Below are 21,647 nucleotides of genomic sequence, written 5' to 3' on the forward strand. Positions count from 1 at the left end.
TACCTGCAGCTCCATCAGGGGGTGCAATTTTCATGGGGTAAGGCGGGACGTGGGCAGTGTCGGGTCCTCCATCCTTGCAAGGACACGTGAAGGGGATTCGTTCCTGGTTACAGGCAAACTTTATGAACTTGCAGAGCTCCTCCTGGGTGAACATCTCCAACGCACTCCAGAAAAACTCGATGTGCTGATCAGTTTCCATCAGCCCCACCTGGTACATGGTGTGCGCCTAAAACAGAAAAAAGACAAAATATCCACTGCTGCTTTCTTTTCCCTTGGTAGATCTTCCTCACTTAGACTAAGAGGATAAAGAGGATAAAAGGTGATGGTAACTGCACCTCCCTCCCTAAAGTCTTCTGCCTTTTCGAAATCATTAAGAAATCCAACCACAGCAGACCATTAATATACACAGTTTTGTATCTTGTCTGCCCATCAGCTTTTGTTACAGATTTATCCTAGTCTGTCTCCCCCGCAGTGCTGGTGGAATACATTGCTTTTTTGTTTAATATGCAGGACTGGTGCAGTTCATCACTGCTGCTTAAGGAAAACAAAACAATACTGATGCTCTTTGATAAGAATATTCTATACAAAAGATTTTTTTGTAATGGCATAGTTCTTATAGTATTGAAATAAAAGTATTGAGAACCAGAAATTGTCTGTTGAACATTAGTTTTAGATTTCCAGAGGTTAATTGCTATTTGAAATAGGGGCAGCAGCTCTTTCAGACCTTAAATTCAGTGACAAATATTAAGTAAAGCTTGATAAGGAACAAGCCCTGCTGCTGTTATTCCCTGAAACCTGTGAAATCTTAAAAACTTCTTTGGGGACAGAGGGGTGTTCAAGTACAGGGCAGTGTGCCATACACACCACCACAGTGTAACAAGCAGAAGGTTCTTCTCTGACACCTTCCATGGGGAAAGATCCTCCTCTGCTTGTCAGTCGGGCAGGTTTTGCCAAAGAAGCTGCAGTTCTTCATACCTTGAGAAACTCCAGGTTGATGTATGGAAGCCCACACGTCCTCAGCTCCATCTCAAGGGGGGTCAGCGTAGTCAGAAGCTGCAGGGGAATGATAGAGCCAAGCCCCGCACGCACTGCAGTCATGCACTCCGGAGTCTGCAGCTCACGCATCCTCAAGCTCCTGATTGCAGTTGCATAAACATCCTTGTTCTCCCACCTGCAAGGGCAGAGATTCAAGACAAGAAAGGAGAGTGCTTAGGAACCCACCTGTGCTATCCCGGAACTGTTACTTACAGGAGGGTTTTATGGGGAGGTTGGTTTTGAATAATTGACTCTGACATTTAGCTATTTACATTCTGATGCCTCCCAATTCAAGTCCACTTCAGCTTTCTCCTCTCTCACACTCACGTCACCCATTTCTCACAAGCCCTGTAACTGTGGGTGTTTACTTAAGCCGCAGGCAGTCGATAAGCACTGCTCCTCAGCCATCTATTTCTTACAGAACAAAAACAACAAGTAATGCCAGAGATCCCAAGTTCCTGCCAACAAATGTGAAGTGTTCCCAGCTTGTTGTAGCCTTCAGCTGGTTACAAAAGCTTCTTGGGAGAGCTTGGCTCTGGGAAAATTATTCCAGAGATGCTTCTCTTGCACGTAACCCACTGCAACATCCTGCCAAGGAAGCTGTTACTCACCCCACTGGAACGTGCCTGCCTCTGGGACAAAGCTCCACTTCTTCCCCTGTCATGGTCAGGTAGGTGAATTTGCAGCATGGCTTATTAGGGCAGTCAGGGCTCTCTGTCGCTAGATGCTGAGAAGCAATTTCTGCACACAGAGCTTCCAGTTCAGTCTCATCATTTATCTACCACAAAAGACAGGAACAGTACCCGATGACCAACATGTCACAGCATCTCATCCCTGTGACTCAGGTGAGGTATCAGCACGGTGTATGAGGTGCATTGGTTATATCACCTGGAGACATCACCGACACCAGCAAGCAGTAATTGCTTTGGTTCGTTACTGCCTGGTTTAGCAGTGTGGAGTGTCAGTAAACGTTTCAGAAGTCTGCTGAATAGTCCTGCTGCACCTGGCAGATTGATTTGGAAAAGCTGCTCATCAGGATGTAAAATCCTGCACACAAAATAAGCTGAAACACTTTGTGACCCTGCTCAAGTGACTGCGAGCAGCGAAGTTGACCATTACCAGTCAGTAAATGTAGCTGTTGGTGGAACACCGTGCTTATGGGGGAAGCCCTGAAGAAAAGAGAAAAAAAATTGCTTACATTTTCAAATTTTTTTACATAGTTGTAGGTGAGGATGTCAGCTTCCTGAAGATCAACATCCGGATCCAGTGGCTCTCCTACCAGGGTCTTCCAGAACGAGGGCAGGAGGTCAAGTGGCAGGGGAACATCTGCTCGAATTGCAATACCCAAAAGCTGCCCAAAGAAGTGAAATAGCTGCTCCTCTGCATAGGTTATAGGGCTCGGCGTCAAAATGTACTTCCCCTTTAGGAAAAAATAAAAATAAAAATAAAAAATGAGTAAACAAACCAACATTTAAAAATTGATGCATACCCTGCAGGTCCACAAATTAACGTGATTGTGAAAATAGTGGTTTGAACAAGATGAATACCACTGAATTGTCTAAGAGAGGATTTGCTCAGCTGGAAGGGACCTTAAAGATCACCTCACTCCAACCCCCTGCCATGGGCAGGGATGCCACCGACTAGATCAGGATGGCCAAGACCCCATTCAACGTGGCATTGAACGCATGCATTCATGGAAGGAAAGGCAACTTCATTTCTTGCACTGAGACACCACACCTTGTTCTTATTGACTGCAGAGCTTGGGCACAGCAGGAGAAGGGAGAGCGAGGAGCTCTGTAACTCTTTACAAACTTGCCAAAGGAAGTGACGGAAAGATCCACCTGCAAGAGAGAGAGGCAAAATAATGAAGTGCTCTCTTAGCCTTGTTACCATTGTCTTTTAATTCAGAATTTGCTGTTCTCCTTGAAATCATGTTTCAAGCTTTAGATTACATGCTTAACCTCTCTGACTGCACACGCTTAAACAATGGTGGCATAGATGCCAGCCCTGCCAGCCTATTATTCATACTCAAGTTCACATTTTAATAGTTTAATTACATGCAAAGATATTCATTGAATTGCCTCCTGCTGAATCCTGAAATAATGCTTTGTCTTCCAGCACTTTGTGTGTAAGACTAGCACGAACACTTGTTACACCAGTTGGCCTGCAAATGGAATTCATAACTCGATTAGAAGATGACGGGTGCTATCTTCATAACAACAGGGTCCTGCAGGCAGAACATTTCCACAGCTAAAAGCAGCGAGGCAACGTATTAGAAGTCACTGTAAATACTAAGCTGTTGAAGCAGCATTTATCTCTTCAGAGATATTGTCAGTAACAACCATGGATCTTCAAAAGAAAATTACCCTTGAGAGAAGGCATTAGGCGGCCCTTTGTTCAGTAATAGGTACAAAAGTTCACAAAAAGTTAGCTAAGTTGTATGCTCACACAATTCCCTGTTTTATTAGAAGATGTAAATAAACCGGCTTGCTTAATTACTGGAAGATTATATTTTTTTCCATCTGCAGGGCTACAAACACCACAAAGGTAACGCTGCTCCTTAAAGGTAACAAGCCACATTCTGGTGGAAACTTGGGTTCCACTTGGAGTAAATTCTCACAACTGTTGCCAGTGTCACCCACGCGTGAACTCTTTAATCCTGACTTACTTGTTCCATGAACCTCCTCCCCTGTGAACCGAATGTTGAAGGCGTACGTAGGGTCTCCACCACTGGCGAGTTTAACACAGAGCTGTGAGGATGGCACGCAGGCTAGCTGCCTTGCTGCCTGGCAGAAATAGGAGTTTTCTGAAGAACGGATCTCCCCTGTTGAAAAACAAAGGAAGATAAAATCCCCATACTCGGTATTTTGCATTAACAACTTATCTGAGCTTTGTTAAGACAGATCTGATGGATTAATTACGATGGATTAAAATGACTTTTGAGGAGGATAAATGTTTCCCTTACCTCCGACTATCTCCAGGGGATCCAGGGTGATTTCTGGGGCTGCATGATCTGCAGTTCTTTGGACAGTGGCATTCAGCACTCTGTTCATTACAGTTACTTTTGTGTCGTAAAAGATTAAACCTAAATAAAGAAATGCATATTTCAATTATTTCAATTGTAATCTACCCTTCTACAATCTTGCTTTCTGAAAATCTTCAGTAACCAATGATCTCCATTCGGTAACTAAGAAATGGCTAATACACATTTTCAAATTTATTTGAAAGCATTTGCTACTGATGCTTACTAGAAGAAGTGCACTGGATTAGGACACTGATGAACACAATTTTACTGTTATAGAAATAGATCCTAGCAACTCCACCAGAAATTCTGTTAATCAGAAACGCTGCCAAATAGCTTTCAGAAATCAGAGATGTTTTGACAGTAATGCTGGAGGAAAGAAAACAAGATAAAAAGTAGTGCTGTCACATTGCCTTTATGGAGAGCCCAGATTTATGGGGGAAAGAACTCTGATGAACACTCCTCACTTCTCCAATCTAGGTTCCCAAGCTTTTTTATTTTTTTTAGCTGGGCCAAAACAAAAGCCTTTGCATGCTGACACATCTGGTGAATTCTGTATCTTCTCCTTTTTCAGATTAATACAAATTATAGAAAGTTCTTGCAAGAGTCACCCCCCCCCCCCCCGACACCACCTCCTGCCTTTAAAATAGGAAACCAATAAAAAACCTAAAAAGTGCCTTTGGGTTAATGCCATTTTGGACATACACAAGTGACAGCTTATCTTGCTAAGAACACGGCCAATAAGCCAGCATTAGTGCAGTGAAATCACCACCTTGCACTCCCTTTCCCCTCCATACCATCATTTCTGTCACACATTTATATGCATTAAAGTTTTTTTGCAAAATATCCTAAGTAGTTCACCATGGTGCATAGCACAGCCTTTCAGGCAACAGCCATTCTCCCCGAGAACCTGACCTTTGGCCTCTTGCAGCAACGCAGCAATACTGTTACTGTACATCTCTGTCTGCCGAAGCTCCACCAGCGGTAGGAAGAACGTCTCTAATGTTGTATTGAGAGACTGCAGCAGTGCAAACCGCAGGCGTAGACTTTCAACAGGAACATCTGAAGTGGGAAACATTCAGTCAGAGATAAAGATGTTCCCTACCTGCTGTAACGTCCATCCTCCCAGTGGATTCAGTCCAGGAGCCACAGGAGCTTCCTTTGAAACAGCCCCTCATGACCCCTGCACATCAAAAGGGCTGACAGCACAAGAACAGCAGTGAACCACGACTTCCCTTCCTGGATGTTAAACTCCTGGGTATCTGAGTCCACTATCTTTAATCATCATCAAATTTCCATTCATGTGGAAAAGCTCTTAAAAGTAACTTCATGCTTCGAACAGATTTAGGTGATTAAAGTCTCCCTAGGTCCAGAATTGAAATCCAATCATTCTTTCCTCCTTCAAGCTGAAAGATTGAAGCCTGTTATAGCCTGGAAGGTGTGCCTGGAGAGCACAGAACAGTTACAGTGCATTTCTAGAGACCTGGACTACGTGTTTCCCATAGCTCATAGTATGCATCTCCAAAGGAATGTTCCAGCTGTCTGGGACAAAAGCACCAAAGCAAAAGCACCCTATCAAAAGCACCAAAGCAAAAAGTCAGTTGTGACCCTGTGTTCAGTCACTTCAAGGTTGGAATATCTCTCTGCTCAGTAAACAGACCTGAGAAAACTAATCTCATGTGAAACCAGGGAGCCTGGATATCCCTGGGAGCCTCTCTTCAAAAGATTCAGCAGTTCCAGCAGGTGCCTTTCCTGACAAACTCATAAACAGCATAGAAATAAGAACACAAAGCAAGAACACAGAAATAAGAACACTACAAAGCAATTCTAAATGCTATAATCTGCACATACTTAACAGACAGGAAATTCTGGGATCTGCGGCATCAGCTGGATCCAAATAGACTTCATGGGGATGGAGCCGTGCTGGTGTAATCGCAAGGTGGCGACAAAGCCTGTTAATGTACTGAACCAGGGCCACGTCCATCTCCAGAGTCCATTTCCGGGACGCTTTTTGAGCATGTCTTGCATCAATGCAGGCGCACCTGAAACATAAAAGGCATTACACCTGTTGAAATGCAAAGGCAGTACTGCTTACTAAGAGCATGTTGAGCACAGTTCAATGTAGGGTGCTCTACTTCTCTCCCTTTTCTTAAGGGAGCTGTTTCATTACAAGAATTCCAGTTCAAGAACTGACTCCAGTACAACAATTGATTTATCACCAGTACAAGAACTGATTTATCAACTGATTTATCACTATTATTAAATAAGAAAAAAGAAAAGCACATTAAACTCATCTGCTGCACTAACCACTTCATGTTTAGAAGGAGATACAGGGGAAGGGAATGGATGCAGTTAGCTTGTGGACTGACACAGGAAGATAAGGAAGATTTGTTTAAGGGACTTTCTTCCTGTACAATATTAACAAGGAAGTAACAGTTCCCTCTCTGGCATTATTACTGATCCAGTAAGAATGCTGCCAGTTTAAATAAATACCCAATAACAGAACAGAAAGTCATTGCAGAAGGAGACCAGAGACTGCTACCAGATCAATCTATAATTCTCATCAGGCCCCTTTATTATGCAATCTGGAAGTAATAAGGGCAGTGTGGCAAATGATTTTTTGTTAGCTTTAGTGTGTACAAGTCAGGAACCTGCACTTTTACATCACAGTGACTCTCTGAATGGACGTTTTAAGAATCTAACCAACAATTTTCTCTACAGGTCTTGCAGCCATGGATAGAAGTTTGCTTGTTACTAACACAGTGGTTAAAGCTACGTGGAATAGGAACACCTGGGATGAATTTGTTTAAAGCAAGCACAATTAATCAGCATCTCATTTACATAATGGTTTCCAAAACTTACCTTTCAAAGTGTAGATCATATCCACAGGACAGAATAGCTCTCCACACACTACGGATATCCTGTTTAGATCGGTCAACGACAAATCTGTGAAATCCATCCAGTGTCAAATACTTCTCCTCAGGAACTGAACATAGAAATACAACCATCAGAGAGTTAATGACTTCCTATAGAGTCTACACACCACACGGGAAAATGATTGGTGTACAAGACAACTTCCTCCTGGTTTTACCCAGCCCACCATGCCTCACTTCTCGAGTAGTTCTAAACACTGTGCTATTCACAGGTCCAATCTAGCCTGGAATCTAAACTTAAAAAAAAATACTACTAAATTAGCCCAATTTAAAACAATTCACAACAAAGACAAACCAAATCATTACTTTAAGCATGCCAATCACAAATGTATTTTCTTTTTAAGATATAACAGTGTAGGAAAGTTTTATGGGGCTACTACCTTCCTGTTTCTTTGTGGGGGACTTTTCAGGGTCCTTCTCTTCAGGTTTGCTCTTCTCAGGAGATTTTGGCTTTACAGTAGGTTTCTTCTCACTTAAAGCTGTTCGGCTAAGGGACAAAATTAATATTAGAATTAAAGTTTCCTTATGCCCGTTCAAAAAACCCAAACCATTGCTTGGTGTCTGTCAAAGACACATCTTCCTCTTACAATCAGTACAAGGAAATACAGAAGAAGGTCAAAAAATCTAGATCCTGAGGAGAAATCAAAAATTGCCAGTAGGCTGAAGACACTAACCTGACACTATTGAGCACAGACTTCTCTTTTGTAGGCGGTTTTGTAACTGGGCGCTTGGTGCTCACAACTTTCACTGGATGCTGCTCTTTGCCTGCCTTGTTGTACTTGCTCTTGTCAAATTTTGGCTTGGGCACACCATATTTCCTTAAAATCTTCCAACACAAGAAAAATGAATAATTAACCAACACTTTGGAGTTACACACAAAAAAAAAAAAAACACTGAAAAGAGTTTTCAAAGCACTACCTGAGTAAGCTGGTCCTCTAGCACCTTCTTTGGAGGGCGGACATTTGTGAAGAACACATGAAGAAGGTTTCCAGGAGTTTGAGAATTTATCTGCTCTTTACTAAGATAGATGTCAGCAACCTTAATCGGTTTTGTTGGAGTTAGGCTCAGCATTTGCTCAGAATGGACGCAGCTCTTAAATATTTCTGTGAGGACTTCCCGAGCGCCTGGGACCAGTTTCTCACCTAATACAGAAATACAATAGAGTACAAAATACCGTGGCAACCCTTTAGGATTTGGAACACGAGAAAACATTTTACATTCAGCTAGAATATTACATTACACACCAGCTGCTCTGAGAGAAAATCACTAAGAAAAATTCTACTAGCAGATCTGACCTCTCTGCACTTTAACACCCCATTTATAATAGAGAATCGAATGCCTTCACCTCTTTTGCCCAATACTGTAATTATTATGCACAACCACATAGTCTGACCCCTGTATATCATAGTGTGAGATATTTGCCTGTATGAAAAGCACATACCTTTTATTGACTTATCATTGAAATAGTCTTCTAGTGCTGGGCTCCCCTGTGTGTCAAATAAACTCTGATTTACTGTAGAAACAGTTAAAATCTCTTCAGTTGACATTTCCATCAGTTCATCTTCACCATCCAGACTTGACAAACCAATGAGGTCACTACTGTTAAACAGACTGGCTCGGATTTTCTCTATTTTAGCTCTTGACCTTATCTGTAAAAAAAAATATCAAAATTAGTTAGCAGGAATTCTGACAGAACAAATTAACTGTCATTTATATTAATTTGGGTCTTAAACTTTCTCCCCTCCCCATGTAAATAATCGCTATTGAATTTCTTTTACCTTTCTACGTCAATCACTTGATAACAGAATTCAGGACCTACCTAGAAAATATCCCTTCTAAGACCACCTGGCCACTCAGACTATCATGCTGTGATTAATCATGCACAGCTGAAACTGCTTTTCCTTGCCTCTTAGTCTGGAGACCGCCCTCAGAGATATCAGATAAAGAGCTGGAAGTTTCACATAGATAACCTGTTGTTATTTCCAACTCTGCTGGTTTTGCTTTGATTCTCCATTTGGAAAAATATTTATATTAGCACAGACCTTGAATTCTCAGCTACACAGAATTGGGAGCAGAAGCAATAATTTCCTTTGATTCTGAGGATAACCACCACACATTGTCAGAGCAGCTACAGACGTGGAGTATGCTTCAATGTGAATATGCTGACAACTTTCCATATGCACTTTATGGTTTATTTCAAATCTGGTGTCTTTACGTCAATTAATTACTTAAAAATAGCAACTGAAGGTTCTCTTTGAATAAGCTGATTTTCTTCTAAAACAGAAACTGATATAATCCCAGACTATGCAAAAATGTCTCTCTCAATTCACAAGCTATAAGAAATGGCAGTGCTTTGGTAAGCTGCTGAAAAATCTGCTGCATGCTGTTAGTGGAAGAGTTCTTGCGCATAGCTGAAAACCTGGCGTGACCTGACATCAACGACAACCACCTACAATGTTTTTAAAAATTAATTTTGAATCACACATCAACAGAATTTATCACCTCTTCTAAAGTAACTTTGTGGAGGAATCTGTAGATGGTTTAAAATATGCTAAAATGTAGTCATTAAAGAATTGCCTTGTGGGTCAAACTTATCTCAAAATTAGAAGTGGCCAGTAGCAAATCTTTGAAGAAATCTATATGAAATTTATGTGAATGGTACACAAAAAACAGCGGAGAACTGTTACTAAGCCCTCCTGTCCAAGCTGAGAACTCCTAGTCTCCTTAGTCTTGCATGCACACTGACATACCTGTATTCTGCACCTGTGCTGAGCTACATTGCACTAACAGTACCTTTCACTCTCCATTATTCAAGTCATGGCCTCAGTTAAGCAGAAGAATTTTCAAGGAAGGAAACATATAACACACTTTTCTTAAAAGTCAGATCACGGTGTTATACATAAACCAAAATTATTACTACTTTTTGCTAAAGACAAACAAGAAAACCAACCCATGACCAAAGAAGTACCCCTGCTGAAGCCTATTACCTCCACTACAGCAAAACCTTTGATTGGCCGTGACAGAAGTGGCTGGTTGTCCAGAGATGTGACTGTGTACATCGATCCAACATCAGACACAGATGCTGTTTCCACATTGTCAAGCGGCTCCCCGAGACTGCCAAGGCTGCCAAGGCTCCCAGTACTGCAGTGTGAAAGATCCAAACTCTCCTGGCTGGAAACAACGTGTGGTTCCAGCAGTCCTGGTGGGATGGCCAGCTCCAGTCCTGCTTGAAACTGGTCAACTGAGATGTCGCTAACGGTCCGAGAAATGCCCTGCGAGCTGCAGAGGGAAGCCTGGCTTGTAGATGCTGAAGCACTAACGCTCATAGCAGGCGTGACACTGCTGGAGCTGCTGATATCCAAACTGTCAGCACTGCTGGAGACGGTTGGCTTTTCCAGTTCAGTTCTGCATTCTCCTCCTTCTGCTTTGTCCTTGATTTTTTTGGGGTCCTCTTCCTGCAAAGGGATGTAGATTTCATCCTTGAAGACTCCACCATGCGCGTTGCATGCCTTTCTGATCGCATTTCTCACAGTACTCTCCTCCAAGTGAGTTGGTATTCCAGAAATGACAAGCAAGCGGCTGTGAGCAGTGGGACCTACTAGTGCTTGACATGCATCTGCCACAGCATCGTTTGTCACACCCAGCCCTTGCGGATCCTTTTTAGTTAGGTGTCTGAGAATTATAAGCAGAGTCAGTGCTCTATGAAACCATAACATATCCTCAGGCTTGCTTCCTCCTATACTGAGGATTGCAGCATCCGTTTCAGCTGCTCTGGATGAAGACCGTTTGCCTGAAGATGATGTCTTTTCCCGCTTCATTTTGACTTTTTTCCTCTTTGACAGCAAGCTTGGACTCTGTGGCGTCTGTCCTGGAGAAGATGATGATGAGGAGGAAGAGTCGCTAAGATTTGGTGCACTTGTTGAAGACATCACATTAGCTGTCACGCTCATATTGATGGGTAAGGTTACTTCTGCTACAGCAAGGCAGACTTCCATCAGAGCATGAAAGTAGGTAGAAAATCTTCCTTGGTCAGCTGCTCCAACGCCAGAACCACCGCATGCATTTCCAGACACCCAATTTTGTGTTTCTTCATCATACAACTTGTGAAGTTCTGACTGCAGGGCCATGAGCATCGCTAGACAGGGATTTAGCTGGAGGGCAATAGAAGACGACAATCCTGCTGGATTTTTTTTCTGCTCCAGATTGTGAATTTTGCGAAGCAACTCAGCCAGGAGATGAAATATCAATTCCTTCACACATGCTGCCATGTCGGTTGTCCAGAGAAAGTTCCCTGTGTGCAGAAGGTAAGGCACTGGAGTCAGCACTGTTTCAGTGGGAGTAGCTTTAACATTACTGCTACAACTCGCATAATAAGAAAAGGTCACCCCAATGGATGTGTCAATAGTAAGAAAACCTGGATGGCTAATTAAAGAAGTACACAGAAACATAAAAATATAACAGAAGACATCAGAAACACTACTCTCATTTTTCTTTTCTCCCCTAAGGCCTCCAGCTGAATTAGCACATTATTGGTGTTCATTGCTAAGTAAATACTGCATTCTCACCTAGAAATTCCACTACTTGCAAGAGAACCGAAGCAGGAATAGTATCCAGTTCATCTTCTGATTTCCCATCTCCATCTTCCAATTTCCAAGTTAACAGCTGTTCAGTGAATGCCATTGCCAGGGGGAACTCAAGGGGAAGAGAATGCAGGACAAGCACAGCTCCAGGAGGAGGAGATACTCCTAAGCAAAAAGGTCAGTGAAAACACCATGACTACAGACATTGCAAAAGTGAAAGTGATACCGTATCTGTTAAGGTTATTTTTTGAAGCTAAATTTATGCTAAATGAGAATCTTCCTTACTAAGTAGTGGCAATATAGGATGCTCCTACAGAGGCAATGATTATGTTTGCCTCAATTTTAAGAATACAGTTTAAAAGTTTTTAAAATATATTGATTTTTACCTAGTTTGATGTGGACTTTGTCCGTAGGGGTGATCACTGAAGGGTACTGATTAGTTGTTGGGGGAGGCGTTAGGCCTGTGTTGGTTGGAGAGGCATCTCGAGGATAACACACGGCTTCAATTAGGTTTAACTGGCCGTTCCTCTTCACTTTATGCCCAAGCCCATAGACCAGCACTCGAGCCCAAGGAGCTTTATACAGGGAAGAGCTAAGAAAAGACCAAGAACAATGCAGCTGGAATGTAACTAGCTACTAAAAATCCCAACTCAAACAAGATGAAACACTGCAGTATTTATCCCACCTCCCAGAAAATGAGTCTCTGAGAAGAGAAAAATCTGCAAAATGAGCACCTATGTACTCAGAGGCTCAGCAGCACGGGCAGCATTACTTTCATCTTGGCCACTCACAGCCCCTCAATTACTTACTCTTTGCGGAATCCAGACTGGCTCTCCTTACAGGACACAATTACAAACGCAGCCCCAGGAAAATTAACATCCATATTGACTTTGGATTCGGAAATTGGGAATTCTTCAGCAGGAAACTGTTCTGGTGCAGTCTGTAATGCAACAATTCATAATGAAAGCCCCCAAGCAGCAGCAGCAAACCACCCCCCTCTTCTTTTTCAAATAAAATATAGCACCACAAATAATGATGTAGGGTGCAGCTGCTTCATTTTAATATGATCCAGTGTATTGCTACTGCTTGTGTTTTCAGTGTGCCCAATACAGTCAGAATAGCAATATAATCCAGCCAGAGAAACAATTCAGCGTGACAGACAGCATTATGGAAGTTAGAATTACATGTAAATGTTCCTACCAAGGCAGGCCTTGACAACAACACTGCTCACAAAACATGACTAAATATTTTACCTGCAAAAAAGAGCAGATCTGTTTCGTAAGGTCTAACAGACTCTCCTCTCCTTGATGCAGTGTCCGAGTAATGGCTACAGTAAGCCACTCTCTGATGGCTTGCGAATTGCCCTGGTAGAAGAGGTCTGTGGCAGCACAGTTCTGGGAATGTATGCAGTGTTGCAGAGACTGGGCCAAAAGAATAGAACTTGAACTGATTGTTCCATCTGTAATAACAAGTAGAATATGACAAATTTCGAGATCACCTCAAAATGTTTATGTAGCTTGCAAAACAGACAGTGGAAAGAAGCTTTTAAAGAATATAAAAAGCTGCTAACTTTCACTCCTGAGCAAGTTCAAACCTCCTCCTGAAGGTCAGCAGAAGAACAGATCCTTCAAAGACCAAACCTGCTCCCTGATGCCATTGGTTCCAGATGGGATAGCCCTCTAAATGCCAGCTGTATTCTTCACCTGCCTTAAACCAGCCCTTAGGGAGGCCTGTCAGACACACACTGAGCTGTACGGGTTAACAGCTGACTCATTTTGTCCCATATACAAAAGCAGGCACGTTTCCATTAACTGCATAAGTACAGCAAGGACAAATGATCAGAAGTGCTTTCTTCCCCACTCGTTCTAGATGAGGTGAAAGCAGCTTTATCTGTCCTCAGGCTTTCCCCGCATACAGAGAGGACTGCTGTTGGGTGGCCCCAAGCGGGCCTCAAGCCAACATCCCACCGTTGTTCTGGAGTTAATGGGAGAAGCTGAAGGAAGTCAAAGCACAAAGGATGGGGCAACTCATGAAAACCCCAGTTTGGAAACTGTATTAGCAAGACGTAGATTAAAACTATTTTTTAAACCACAGGGAAAAAAAAAAAAAAAAGAAAAAAGCTTGAAAAGTTATTCTCCAAGCCATGCAAAGTAATGCTGTCCTCTGCAAGAGGATCTTCTACAATGCAGCATCTGTTAGAAGTAGCCAAGTTTCAAAGACATTGGAGGAGGGAACGGCACTCTTTCAATGGTAATTATTTACTTTCAATTATTAATAGCCTATTATTTAGCAATTCATACTTCCTCCTTATGCCCCAGCCATGTTACACACATCTCTTTGCATGCAGAATAGCTTTGTCACGATAATTGCCTTTATTAACACTCACTTGAATTAGCCCAAGATCCTTTTCCATGATTCAGCACATATATTTTCTAATGAGATCTGTGATTCCAGTAGGAAAAGGACAAACCACTTTGTAAAATGAAGAAGAGTTGAATTTTGAAAACTGTGAGACCCAACTGGCATTTAGTTTCCTTACAGGTATCCCGTATGGGTACTTTCCTCACCCCCACCCCACCCTACTTCCTAAACAGAAGGCTACTGATGACAAAGGGACAGAAGCACACAGAACGGAATCTAATGAGGGTCTCTGAACTTTGAGTACTTATAAATTAGATCATGAGCAAGAATTTCACTTTAATATTGTATCAGTAAGGTAATTCCATCAGGAGTCCATTGAGACATCTATTCAAATGCTATCATTAATAGCTAATTAGTAAGTGCCAAACTTTAGTGGTTTTTTTTTTGGCCCCAGAAAACTATCGTATCAAAAAACTGCTGTGATAAAAAAAATCAGTGCTTACCAGGAAGAGGTGGTGCAAGAAGTTGGTTGGACAGCAACTGCAGGTGCTCCAGAGTGATATCACGAATAGCAGGAATATGAAACAGACGAGTAAACATATGTGGAGATTTGGGGGCAAAAATGTTGAGAAGAGCCATGCGGCAGTAGAGCTTGGCCAGCGCAGCTTCACTTCGCAGAAGTTCTCTAGAAAACACAAATATCAAAATATTTGATTGCTTCAACACTCTTAAAATATAAGCTGTATCCAGCAAACTGCCTTTGTATCCAAATATATATACTTGATTTATTCTGCCTTAAATGGTTGAAGTAGACCCAAATCTTTCTTACTTATACAGCCTGTCTAATTATTTTATTCAAATGCCTTAATTGGATACGTCAACTCTCCACAAAATCAGCAGAGAGTTCTTGAGCCTTCAGATAGCAACTGAATGATGGCACAAGAAGTGTCGGCTTCAGAAAAAATACCTGTTAGACAGGAATACATAAAAACGCTTTCATGTGGTGAAGTATCACTTTGCATTAAACAAAATATGCCATTTTCTATACTATTGCTCTCAGACTCAGTCTTCCTGCAAATTCAAGCCCCAGGAGACTGCTCAGTTTGTGTAAAAGCAGCTTCATGTCACTGATGACAAAAATCAAGGTCCTTTACTGTTTCACGTCTTTAAAATCTTTGGGAGAAAAATACTCATAAAACCTATTCTGGGAAGAAAAAAATCCCATCTGTACACAAGTCAGACAACATGCTTTGAGTTTGAAGTAATTTTTCCTATCAAAGATTCAGAAGCTTACTATTACTCAAAGCAAAGCTGCAGTAGATACTTGTATTATCTGGTACAAAATTTCATATAATGCAAATGCTTTCTTAATTTATTTTATTTTTTACCTGTGAATTTGGATATTGGTATTATCCAGGGTAACCAATCCATTTGTTGCAGTCCTCCTATAACCAGCAGGTGGCCTTTCTAACATGTCAATAGGATACCAGTATCTAACCAGAACTCCTTCACTTCTGAGGTATGTCTCTACTTGTACCAATTCATTGACCTGGAACACCAAAAATATCACTGTCAAACACAGCAATGATATTTTGTTCTCCAAAAAAGAGCACCAAATCAGCATTGTAAGCAGTTCAGTATAACTAATCGTATTTGCTCATAGATCTGTGATGCTGATCTTTCAAGTGCCTTCCCAACCTATCTTTACTCACTGAATCAACATCCAGAACAACGCCATGAAGACCAAATGTCTTCAGCATCCCACGAATAGCAAACTTGGGTAAAGCTGTTCCAACAGCACTGCTGGTGACATTGTTACTGTCAGGAGAGCGAGTCACTACTGTGAGACCTGGACAGAAAAGAACACAACGAAGGCTCAGCACTTGCCTCAGGCAAACAATTTGTACAGCAGATCCCTAGTACCAGAGCCCCTTAGCATTTTAAGACACTTTTTTGCTGACCTTACCTTTTCGTACTTTATCAATTGTAAACTTGTTTGCTTCATCTTTGATATCCTCAATGGTAGGAAGGTAGAGGTCTCTTGGGATGCCACCATTTTCCTCATAGAGAAATTCTACAGTTTGTCGTGCTATATCAACCATTCCTGGTAGACAGAAGGAAGTGCTAGTTATTTTCCCCATCCACTTGGGATAAGTGCTCCTGATGGACTAAGAATTCTTGTTGTCATTAACATCATAGGCAGCTAAGGTACTTAATTACTTAAATATTATTTCAGTCAGACTGACAGACAGGGAGTGGAGCTTTCCTGATAGAGACTCATATGCTCTGCACCAGTGGTCAGAATTCTCACTTTGCTTTTACTGTGACTTTCTCAAAAATCAGCCATCTTGCCAGAACTGTATTCACTTACAAACCCCTCCTTAAAGTTTCACAAAAGACTGGCATTGATGTAGCCATAAACAGAAAATGCATGTAGATAATCTCTTCCCAAATTATCATTCCAAAGTATTTCTGCGTTCACATACAATTTCACAACAAATTTTTCCACAATTTCTAAAAACATTTTTCCTATTTAAAGGTTAACTCAATTGAAAAGGTTAAGTAAGGAAAAAACCATGATCTCAAAACAAATTCTGAACACTTTTCAAAAACAATAAGTGAAGACATTTATTTTCCAGCCTCAAATACAGTAAGACGTATAAAACAGATGTTATCTTGCACATCACATGGAACTATAAGCACAGGAAGAAACTTAGCCATACCTAACTGCAAAGCTCCTTTAATCTGATCCAACCCAGACTTCCTCTCAGCCTCGTTACGGAATCTTCTTCTAATTGTAGGGAAAACTTTAGTTTCCCAGGCTTTAACCAACAGGGCATAGTGATCCTCCTACAAAGGTGAAAGTTATTTAGTATACTAAAAGGAAAAAAGTTATTAACAACTCTATCTTCCTTAAGGAAGCAGGGTAAACACTTGTGTAGCAAAACTTAAAAATGTGAATTACAAGATCCATATTCAGACTACAAGTTAGAGCAGGCAGGTCTTGCCACATTGCTTACCCTGGGAATATCATCATCGTCATCATCATCACTTTCATCATCTGCAATAGGAGGGGGATGAGGATCAGGCCCTGATGTGATGAAGTTCTCGTAGCTTAGTTCCATTTTATAGTGGCAAGATGTGTCACTGTCATATTCTGTAAAGTACACATGGAAATCATCAGACTATAGCAAACTAGAAGGCACGTAAAAGTATTCAATGAGATTTTTGAAATATATTGCATCCATATAAATGAAGGATGCAGTAACATTTTTTTTTTAAATTGCTGTCTTAAATTAAATAAGCATGTATTTTCCAATATTTATTGTGCTGCTTTACCTAAATAGGCAGTACCTAAGAAATGCAGTCAGGATGTGCTTAAATCCTATTTAATCAATTGTAATTTTTTCTCTAACATTTAAAAAAAAAAAAAATTAATCATCACTTTACGTTGTTGAGCTGTAGCAACAGCAGCAATTCTACAGGGAGGTCCATGGGTCCCGGGATCAGAAGCTATACTGGTGCCAGCATCGTTATCGCTATCAGAAGCCATGGCAAAAGGCAATGCTTCAAAGTTGGCGCTTATTTCTTCAGCTAGGTCAATACACAGATCAGCAGCATTCCTGTGAGCTTGTCCTTCAGCATAGGCAAATTGGCGAGATCCAAAGTTAGCACGGACTTTCGTGTTCTGGAACAAGATGCAGGTAAAGAATTAAAATTATCTGTGGGTTGTTTTGGTCCTTCTCTTTGCTATTTAAGAACTCAGCCAAAAGGATAAGCTGATCACTCCTCCATAACACATTTTTCCCAGCATTGCTAGCTATAAACTGGATGCAGCAGGGAGGGCATTAAGCTGCCAACTTTGAACCTTCTCTTTTATCTAGCTTCCTGATACAGCATATTTTGTGGCAAGGTCACTGCTGGGAAGGAATAATAATAGGAAGGCTACTAGCACAAAATAGTGCAGTCTCATCAAGCCAGCTGCATGGTTAGTGTCTTCAAGGGCAAAAAGTTCCAAAACAAATACTGGGAAGGGAATGAGAACTCAGCCTAACTCAGGAAAGGTAAAAACTATCACTCTACTATTTTATAGAAGGAAATACTACAGAGGAAGTATTGAGCCTGCTTTACCTAATGCTTGTGGAAGGGTTATTATATATTCAGCACTATGTATTGGGCTAGTTTTATCTCAACCTCTTTAGTGAGGATGTATCAATGCATCAAAATAGATATTGAGAGGTTTATATATCAACCAATATATTTATTTTCAAAGCTTACCTTTTTCTGAATGTGGACAACCGGCCACATTCCACCTGAGACATCTTCTAGGTATGGCCCAAGTCGCTGCCCACAATACGTAAAATAAACTCTGCCTTTAGCTGGCTGTCCTGGAGGAGGTGGAGTTCCTTCTGTTCTTTCCCACCCAATTCCAGCCACATCACCTATCAAAATATATAATCACCAAAAGAACAGCATGGATTTATTTGTTTTCTCATCCAGTTTCTCTTACATTTAGGAGATTTCTTTTTGTTATACCAGTTAAGTAAATTAGCTGTACTCTTACATACCAGGAGAAAGAGTCACATCCAATCTAACACTCTTCCACTGTAGCAAGCTGGACCCATTGTAATGCACTGCTCGCCCGTTGCTAAAAATTAATACAAAAAGATTATTATTAGAAAGAGCACTGAAACAAATATGGATTACAACTTGATACCAGTTGAAGTATACAAGCCTACAATACTGACAAGAGGCAATTCAACATTTGTTATTTTGATAAAGAAATATTCTAGTTAATCACTTTAGTATTTCATTTAAATTGTACATGTTGCTTACCACAATGTGCTTACAATATTCTCTCTAAGGAGCATATGAATTTACTGAGCAAAACTGATTTTTGATGTACATCTCTAACATACTTGTGAAAAAGACAGGTGCCCACTGGATTTGTCCAAGCTCCGTCCCGTTTCTCTGCTTCTGTAGCAAATCCAAATGAAACTATTGGACCAGTGTCATCATCTGTATCTCCATAGGAAACTATTTCAATTTCCCAGTAGAATGATGGTGCCTAGAAATAATAGGAAAACGTTAATTACAAGATACAGGTAAAATAGAAAAATTTCTGTCTGTCTTATCATGCTCAAATGAATATTAAGTAAACCAAGCTGTTGTATGGTTGTGAATTCTTACCTGCACTGGAACTGGCGAAGTGGCATAAATAAATGTGCCCCGAGGAAGTCCCCCACCAGCACTAGGATCAGCCAAAAATGTCACAGCTGTGAGATGTGACGAAAACATGCATGCTCGTACAGGGGGAAACACTCTTGATGGGCTCCAAGTGATTTCTTTGGGCTGTAAACGAGAACAGAACATTTGACTTAATTACACTTGAAGTCATCTTGCAAAATCCGATGATACACTATTTTATGAAATTCACATTTAAGACAGCACATGCGACTACCAAAACTTCAACCACAAGAAATCACATCCCATTACACAAATTCATATTAAAATATTCAAATAAAATCCAACCGCTTTGACTCCAACACCACAAGCAGACCCTCTGCACTCAGTGGCTGACTTCATTTGCAAGGAGCAGAATACTCATCACTGCTTCTGTGCTCACCTGTCTTCTGTCTGCTTGGAGTGGAGGAGGTGGAGGTCGAGCACAGTCACGATACAACATTCTTAACCGTTCACACTGCATTTCTACAACAACGAGCCTCTCCCCTGTAAACAACAAACCAAATCAAGTCATGAGGTTCCAAGCAAAACTAGTAACTTCAAGTCCAACAATTCCACATTTATAACTGTAATAGAAACAAATATGTCACTTACATTTTAAGATATGTAATTAAAAAGTCTCTCTCACCTAATTAACAAAATCAATGACAAAATCCAATCTTACACAAGCAATGGTTTTCCTCTTGTTTAATTTCTATTTGGTAAGTAAATACATTATTACGTGAGATCTTATAGAAATCAGTGATATTTTCAAAGAATAAAGAGTAGCTTAAAATAGAGGCAAGAGCAGTAAAGAGACTTCAGAAGCATAGTACTAAAGAGCTAGTCCCAGGACTTGCATCTCCTGTGACAACAGCATAATCATATTCTGGCCTGAATTTTATGCCGAATGTTGAAATGATTTAGCCTGATTATTAGCTACCCTTGTATTACTATTACAACAGACCTACCACTGACAAGACAGCTGTCCTGTACTAGCTATCATAAACTAAGTAGCTGGAGGACAAAACATGGAAGTGATTTTAAGAACAGTTACATCTCTGAACTGAACAGGACAAAGCTGCAAGAATGTGCTGAATACCTACCAGGGCTGCATTCCTGTGCTACTAAATTAAGAACTTCTACAGCAGCTGGACACTGTTGAATGAATTCTTCACAGAACGAGCTGTCTTCTAACAGCTGAGCCATCACCAGGCATGCTCTTAATGGAAAAATAGTATGTTTAAAGTATTACAAAAGAGTACAATACATGTAAAGACAACTTTGAATTCAGTAAACTCAGGACTGTTTTTAAAAGAAGACAGAATGTTTACTGATCTTTTTTTTTTTTTTTTTTTTTTTTTTTTTTTTTTTAATCTGGATGCTTAGCTGCCCATTGGAACTTCCAGTGACAGCTTTTGTCTGCTTCCTAGCATTTACTTGCATAAAGCATTTGCTCAGTACATTGCCAGTGTTACAGAGGACACTTCATTTTTGTTGCTCTTTTTGAGAACATCCAGGCACTAAATGTATTTAAGGAAGCAAACAAATTTTCATTGTCCCCTGATGTCATATGTCAGTACCAACAGAGGAAGAAAACAAGAACCCGTGCAATTTACTTGAACATTTTTTGTACGTCAACAAAACAGACTGGAGTGCTTCAGAAAAACAACAACTCACCTGGTTCTTATTTCAGCAAGAAGCCGGACCACTGCCATTACTGGAGTTGAGCCATCTCCTGTTGCAGGAAGTGAGGTGTGAATAGATAGACTTCCCTCCTGAGGAAGCAACATGGACTGGACTGCCTGTACTACCTTCTCAGTAATGGACAGTTTATGAAGAGGCAATGCCTGATGGTGGGGGGGCACGGTAAAAAGTTAAATTCAAGTAGTTAGTTTCTAAGAAATGAGGGCGTTTTATTACCTGGAGTTAATTCTCATTTTGTACTATCACAAAAACAGCACCAAACCACTAACCAAAGCAAGCAAAAAAAAACACCAACAAAACACAACAACACACACACAAAAACCCCACCACAGTATGCAACGGAACATCTTTAAGCACCAAAAGGTGAATATTTATGTTACTTGCATGAAAACTTAAATATAGATATTAAGAGATGGTTAAAATGAGGCAAACTTCACAAGCCATCTTTAATCAAAGATGAAAGACATTTTACATGCTGCAGATTAATTGCCAGTATGCTGTGACAAAACAAAAACCAAAATACAACTGATATTATACTTTATATCAGATTCTTAAGGCTACCGTACCTCAGATCTTGGAACACAGAGCCTAGACAATGGAATAGTTAATGTGTCTGATGCTTGTGAGGTCTTTCTACTGTCTATACTGGTAGGTGGAAATTTGACCGTTGCTATACCTTCTTGTTCATTAATAGATGCCACAACTCCAATGCTTCCTGCTATTCCTTTACCTAAAACCTACAACCAAAGAAGGTTTACATAAGATTTATGGTTTCACGAACAAGAA

The 21,647-nt window shown here is 40.7% G+C and overlaps 1 protein-coding gene across 4 annotated transcripts in view; it reads right to left on the reverse strand.

Moving 5' to 3' along the window:
- HECTD4 (HECT domain E3 ubiquitin protein ligase 4) overlaps positions 1 to 21,647 on the reverse strand; it is a 69,802-nt gene that overhangs the window by 3,928 nt on the left and 44,227 nt on the right. For all 4 annotated transcript variants that reach the window (XM_084491509.1, XM_084491510.1, XM_084491508.1 and 1 more), the window contains 34 exons: positions 21,428 to 21,598; positions 20,835 to 21,004; positions 20,261 to 20,376; positions 19,558 to 19,661; positions 19,122 to 19,283; positions 18,851 to 18,999; positions 18,500 to 18,579; positions 18,210 to 18,373; positions 17,382 to 17,619; positions 16,952 to 17,088; positions 16,655 to 16,781; positions 15,898 to 16,035; positions 15,644 to 15,780; positions 15,320 to 15,480; positions 14,435 to 14,616; positions 12,824 to 13,029; positions 12,380 to 12,510; positions 11,957 to 12,162; positions 11,556 to 11,735; positions 9,978 to 11,281; positions 8,432 to 8,639; positions 7,909 to 8,132; positions 7,665 to 7,816; positions 7,371 to 7,477; positions 6,920 to 7,043; positions 5,909 to 6,099; positions 4,973 to 5,119; positions 4,001 to 4,120; positions 3,704 to 3,859; positions 2,773 to 2,876; positions 2,234 to 2,455; positions 1,647 to 1,813; positions 976 to 1,171; positions 4 to 226 (listed from right to left, as the gene is read on the reverse strand). In XM_084491509.1, the coding sequence (XP_084347635.1) occupies positions 4 to 226; positions 976 to 1,171; positions 1,647 to 1,813; positions 2,234 to 2,455; positions 2,773 to 2,876; positions 3,704 to 3,859; positions 4,001 to 4,120; positions 4,973 to 5,119; positions 5,909 to 6,099; positions 6,920 to 7,043; positions 7,371 to 7,477; positions 7,665 to 7,816; positions 7,909 to 8,132; positions 8,432 to 8,639; positions 9,978 to 11,281; positions 11,556 to 11,735; positions 11,957 to 12,162; positions 12,380 to 12,510; positions 12,824 to 13,029; positions 14,435 to 14,616; positions 15,320 to 15,480; positions 15,644 to 15,780; positions 15,898 to 16,035; positions 16,655 to 16,781; positions 16,952 to 17,088; positions 17,382 to 17,619; positions 18,210 to 18,373; positions 18,500 to 18,579; positions 18,851 to 18,999; positions 19,122 to 19,283; positions 19,558 to 19,661; positions 20,261 to 20,376; positions 20,835 to 21,004; positions 21,428 to 21,598 (6,604 nt within the window). The remainder of the gene's footprint in view (positions 1 to 3; positions 227 to 975; positions 1,172 to 1,646; positions 1,814 to 2,233; positions 2,456 to 2,772; positions 2,877 to 3,703; positions 3,860 to 4,000; positions 4,121 to 4,972; positions 5,120 to 5,908; positions 6,100 to 6,919; positions 7,044 to 7,370; positions 7,478 to 7,664; positions 7,817 to 7,908; positions 8,133 to 8,431; positions 8,640 to 9,977; positions 11,282 to 11,555; positions 11,736 to 11,956; positions 12,163 to 12,379; positions 12,511 to 12,823; positions 13,030 to 14,434; positions 14,617 to 15,319; positions 15,481 to 15,643; positions 15,781 to 15,897; positions 16,036 to 16,654; positions 16,782 to 16,951; positions 17,089 to 17,381; positions 17,620 to 18,209; positions 18,374 to 18,499; positions 18,580 to 18,850; positions 19,000 to 19,121; positions 19,284 to 19,557; positions 19,662 to 20,260; positions 20,377 to 20,834; positions 21,005 to 21,427; positions 21,599 to 21,647) is intronic.

Source organism: Aythya ferina, assembly GCF_964211825.1.
Source record: "Aythya ferina genome assembly, chromosome: 17".
Lineage (NCBI taxonomy): Eukaryota > Metazoa > Chordata > Aves > Anseriformes > Anatidae > Aythya > Aythya ferina.